The sequence below is a fragment of the Ruditapes philippinarum genome, unplaced genomic scaffold, assembly GCF_026571515.1.
Source record: "Ruditapes philippinarum isolate M1 unplaced genomic scaffold, ASM2657151v2 ctg14575_1_1_1_1, whole genome shotgun sequence".
Lineage (NCBI taxonomy): Eukaryota > Metazoa > Mollusca > Bivalvia > Venerida > Veneridae > Ruditapes > Ruditapes philippinarum.
Genome location: NW_026863954.1, coordinates 13,936 through 19,014, shown reverse-complemented (window position 1 = coordinate 19,014; position 5,079 = coordinate 13,936). Strand labels below are relative to the sequence as shown.

General features: G+C 31.8%; 1 protein-coding gene across 2 annotated transcripts; it reads left to right on the top strand.

The window, feature by feature from the left end:
• LOC132723931 (uncharacterized) lies at window positions 1-4,185 on the top strand. Of its 2 annotated transcripts, XM_060708739.1 has the most exons (6): window positions 13-839; window positions 1,332-1,506; window positions 1,972-2,117; window positions 2,857-3,080; window positions 3,419-3,498; window positions 3,959-4,185. In XM_060708739.1, the coding sequence occupies exons 2-6, from the start codon at window positions 1,407-1,409 to the stop codon at window positions 4,171-4,173; spliced, it is 765 nt and encodes a 254-aa protein (XP_060564722.1). In that variant the 5' UTR covers window positions 13-839; window positions 1,332-1,406; the 3' UTR covers window positions 4,174-4,185. The 2 variants fall into 2 exon arrangements, with proteins under 2 accessions (XP_060564721.1, XP_060564722.1); XM_060708738.1 differs by having other exon boundaries at window positions 1-1,506.
• The last annotated feature ends 894 nt before the right edge of the window (window positions 4,186-5,079 follow it).

Sequence of the window (5,079 nt, the reverse complement as noted above, 5' to 3'; positions counted from 1 at the left end):
TAATTTGTCTATTGGCGTCTTATCTGTGATTTCCATGATTCATAACCCCAGATCCCTATTTAGAATTCCATTTTGTTAAATTTCGCCCCTTGTGTTCTATGTTAGGACACACCATTCTTTTACTCGGGGACCATACACTGCTTTTCATGAAATGGCTCGAAAGTAAATTTTTGTAGGTTCCTTGATAATCTTCGTATGAAGACATCTTCGTATGCTTCTCAAAATTTTACCATTTTCATATTTAAATGTTGATTTCTGCTTAAACCGGTGCTAGAGGACGTGGACGGTAACTTTTCAGTTCCGCTTTTCAGTTCCGTCCATGAACAGGCTCAATCAAACTGAGCTCGCAACATTTTCAATTTCGTCGTTTTGGGCGTTCTTTAGGGATTCTGGTTTCCATTATTTTACACAATTAAGCGGGTATTGTGGGGCACAATCAAGTGAGTTTTTCGGAACAAAACTTTACTCAATTAAGAGGGATTGTCGTTCCTGCAATTTTACATGAGCGTTACACATCACCAGAATAGCTCACTTATTAAATTTACTCCAATAAATCGTGTCAATAATGCTTAATTTGTCATGTGTAGCAGAATATTTGTAACAGATTACACATTAATTGATTTCCTTCTTATAGCCTCAACTTAATTAGTTTAGTGTATTCTTGTGCCATGCATTTATATACATGTAATTGTTATAGAAACCAACTATTTGTACAGAAGTTAACTTAGGTTAAACTGTTCTTCTTTTTCAGGTTGCAACTTGTGATACTCATTGTGGTTGTAGTTTTGTCTCTTCTGGCACATTATTGTTTATTTACACATCTGTATCGCAATCTTCGTGTAAGTGAATCTCAGCCAAGAACTGATTATTATGATATTGATAGTAAAGTTGATAAGGCGATTAAAAGTAAATTAGATCAAACTGACTTTGTAAAATGGGTAAAAAATAATTTGTCTGATGAACTAAATGAACTTAATATTAGTGGCAATGTAAAACAAAAAATACAAAACGAATTGTATGATGTTGATATTCCCAGGAAAGTGAAAGATTCACTTGAATCTGAAGTTTCACAGAGAACAGAATCAACTAAAGCTGAAATTATGAAGCTGTTAGAATCAACTCAAGCTAAACTAGATCAGGAGCATGACAAATTCAATGAACTGTATCAGGGAAAATTAAACGATGCTGTAAAAGAAGCTTCAAATATTAAGACATTAATTCCTAACGCAGAGGAAATGAATCGACTTCAGGAACAAGTTAAGGAATTGTCCGGAAATTATTCTAAAATAATGACTAAAGAAACAAATGATTCAAAGATTGGGGCATTGCAGGTGTCTGTAGAAGATGGGGAAAGAAAGCTAAAAGAAATAAGAAAAGAGTTCGGGGAACTTCAGAAAAATATAACAATGGCTCTTGATGAATATGCGAAACATAAAGACAAAATTAAGGAAATTGAAAAAATTAAAGAAAAGCTTGATGTCATACAACCGAATACGTTTAATAAAGGTATGTGTTTTATTAATGATACCTATGAATTACTGTCCAAGACAATGAATAATTTCCCTAATTATGAGCATACTGTAACACAAATATTTCAATTGTGAAATGTCATTGCCATAGATATATTAGGCAGTTGTTTTTTTCTGCCTTACAGATTTGTACATTTCCATTTATGTTTCCTTGACTAGAAAATATATTTTCATTAATGTTGCAGGAAAATGTCAATTTTCATTAATTATTTATTTATAGGGTAAATAAATATTCCCATTTATTTTTACTTCACGTGAAAATAAAGTTTGCTTTATTTTATACCACTTAATTAATTTCATATGGCCAGTTTTGAGCTTTGTTAATCGAGAATGACCGCAGGTGCCCCTTTTGCATTTTATCAGACACAAGCGGGTATCTTAGTAAAATCACCGATCTTTCGTAAGTAAGCTAGACAATGAAAATATTGTCCCACTGTTTCAGAAAGTTTCATGATGGCATTTATGATTTTAACTGTTATGGTGTGTGTGCTAGCTGTAGCCGTATTTAATATATATCAACGTGGGAGCAGTACGGAACCTGTACATACTAACGGACGGACACAAGCTAAACGAAACACGAAGGATATGGTTTGTAGTTAAAAAATTTCCGTCAGATAATTTTGGAAATTTTAGGTTTTACAAACGTATTGTATAAAGTCAACTTACATTTTTAAAGGATGTAACTGGATCTAATTTTCTCCGTCATTTTCAAAGAGGTTTGTCGCTAAGTAATGGATACAGTATGAATTTTCGTCAAAAGTGTCAAACGTAAGAAGATAGTTTGCTAGGTAAACAAACAAATTGTCTAAGGCGAACTGTCTTTATTTTTCACGTCTGTAAGAAGACACTTGAAGGCAATACGAGTAACTGTATCTGCCTTATACAATAATATAAAACGGATAAATTCATTAAGTCATTTAATAATAGATTGATTTAATTGATAATAATGTACGATCTTGTTGAAAATATAAAACTATATATAGAAAATATTTATATGGTCTAAAAGCTTTTGGCAGTGCACAGTGTGGCAGATTGTATTTGCACGAATTTTCGTGCACCTTTTTCAATCGGACAGAATTCACTTTCATTTATAAACAATCATGTTAAATTGGCTACCTTTAAAAGAGAGTCAGATTTACTAAAAATCAATTATGTCGATTAACATTGAAACAAACACTAAGCATGTAACGCTTAAATAAACACACTCAGTATAAACATATGAAAAACATAATGAACATAGGTTCCCCAAGAAAAAAAATACAATTTGTTAACAAGAAAAAGGGAATAAAGATGTAGTAATGAAAGGATATTTTGTTTAATTTGATAGGGCAGCAATGATGTACTACGACGGATACCACAAAGTCCAAACCTTCAGCCGGGTGTATGTATCATTAGCTATGACGAAGCACGTACAGGATTTCACAGGGAATTACTCGATTCCGCGAATATCCGTAAATGTGATGTAAAATCTCATGTGATTAGAAGACATGAACAGATTCTAGAATTACCGAGGTGTAAGGTCTATCTCATGTGTACAGAATTTTCTGAAAGGTAATGAAATAATTAGATATTATAAGGAGTGAATGTCGAGATCTAGTTATATTTACAGGAAACGGTACCAATTTGATAAAGCAAAAATAGCCAGATTCGTTGAACGTATACTTCCTGTTGATTTTTTTGGTGCAAATGGTAACCAACATTGTCCAGTAGCTAAATGTGTTCAGTATATTAGATTGTTTCTGTATTTTTTTTTCTAAAAAGCTAAAGTATATATTATTTGATTATACTTTAGATAATGTCTGCACCAGATCTTATTTGTATAATTGATTTGAAACAGTTCTGTTGTTGTTTTGTGATAATTTAATGAATGTTTTTTTCTTATTATGTAGACATGTGATTATTGAGGAGCCTGGTTTAGGTTTGGGAGATCTACATAGAACTACGTATTATGCTGTTAAGAAACTGGGAGGTATAGATATGTTCAACGTTGTTAATTAATTAGTTTTATTGTTGAATTGGAAGTGTTTGAGCTCAATGTCATTACAAGTTTGAAACACTCATTAGTAACTACATTCCTCATTTTAAAGAAAGGCTCCTTAATTCCTAGAGAAGTATTTCAAAGTATTCCTCAGCTTTTATATTAATTCTCGTTTTTTAGATCATCCCTTTTATTTAAGAACAATCCTTATATACATTAATACGTATTATCTTTATTCCAGAATAAGTAATTCATATTGTAAAAGGCAGTTGAAATTAAAAGAAAATCTGAACCAAAATATTGACAAAACGCATGTTATGTCATTTTATTCAATAAAATTTCCATCACACGTTTTGCATAAATATGATTAAATTTTCGTTATTTAATTTATTTCGAATAAAACAGTTTAGGCATAAATATGATCAAATTGCTATTATTCACTTTATTCCAGGCTGTCTCATTATATTGTACACTAAAGATCCGGGATCAAGAAAATTGAGAAATCAAGCAAACCAGGCGCTTTACAACACAGATATTTACTGTGTGAAAAAACAACAGGAACTTTCTAATCTGGAACAAAACAATGGATTCTATAGTACTTATGATAAACTGAGTGAGCATCAAAAAACTGTACTGAGACAGAAAATAGTTGACAATATGACCTAGATAATACAACGAGCACAAGTTTTTTCAATATGGCAACATCCTCATTTTCTATGATCGTTAAACATCTGATAATAATCGTCTTTACAGGGACATGTTTCTGGTGGCGTGTATAAATAAATAAGTGTCTACAAAACTTACTCAACTGCACTAAAAATTATTAAAACAACGGAGATTAGAAAAATATTTTATTGATAAGACAAACTATCACATAATATTGCTTTGAATTATTTTATCATAACTAGCACTATATATACAAGCAGTTATTCAGACTCTCCTCTCTAAATTTGCTCTCATACAATTTTAGTACGATATCATATACGTGTATATTGTACTTCGTTGAGCCAAAATGTTCTTAAGCTATTTAGTCATACCGAATTTATAGGACCAATTAGCAAACTATCTGAACTAAGTGCTTCTATATTTTGTACGAATAGTATCAAAATCTATTGTATGTTTATATGAGAGCAATCAGTGATCACATGTGTCACCTGGTGTCAGCCAATTAAGCATTTGTACCACGTGGTGATTGACTAATTCGTTCTGAACATTTTATCTTGCCCCAGTAGTTTTTGAGGAGAAGTCCGGAAAAACTTTCAAAATAAAAGTCATTACAGAGCCATAAATCTGACAAAATGATTTATCTGTAGATGCTGATGATGTGCACGACTAGATTTGGTACTGATACTAGTAAAGTTTGTAAAGTTTGGATGAAATTTCAGTGATAGTTTGTAGAAGTACAAACAAGTGACAGACGGACAGACAAACAATGGAAGATGGTCCCTATATGTCACGCTACTGTGTACATAAAATATTGTACAATATTGATGAATGGAACTTCTTATACATAGTGAGAAATCGTTAGATATAAATTCTGATGGGACCATATTTTCTTCGCAGTCTTGATCA

What these genes read in the sequence shown, in the direction of transcription:
- LOC132723931 (XM_060708738.1), top strand. Translation starts at nt 1,101, where the DNA reads ATGAAGCTGTTAGAATCAACTCAAGCTAAACTAGATCAGGAGCATGAC. An exon ending in AACGAAACACGAAGGATATG is followed by an intron (nt 2,118 to 2,856) that starts GTTTGTAGTTAA and finishes TTAATTTGATAG; the next exon opens with GGCAGCAATGATGTACTACG. An exon ending in TGCTGTTAAGAAACTGGGAG is followed by an intron (nt 3,499 to 3,958) that starts GTATAGATATGT and finishes ACTTTATTCCAG; the next exon opens with GCTGTCTCATTATATTGTAC.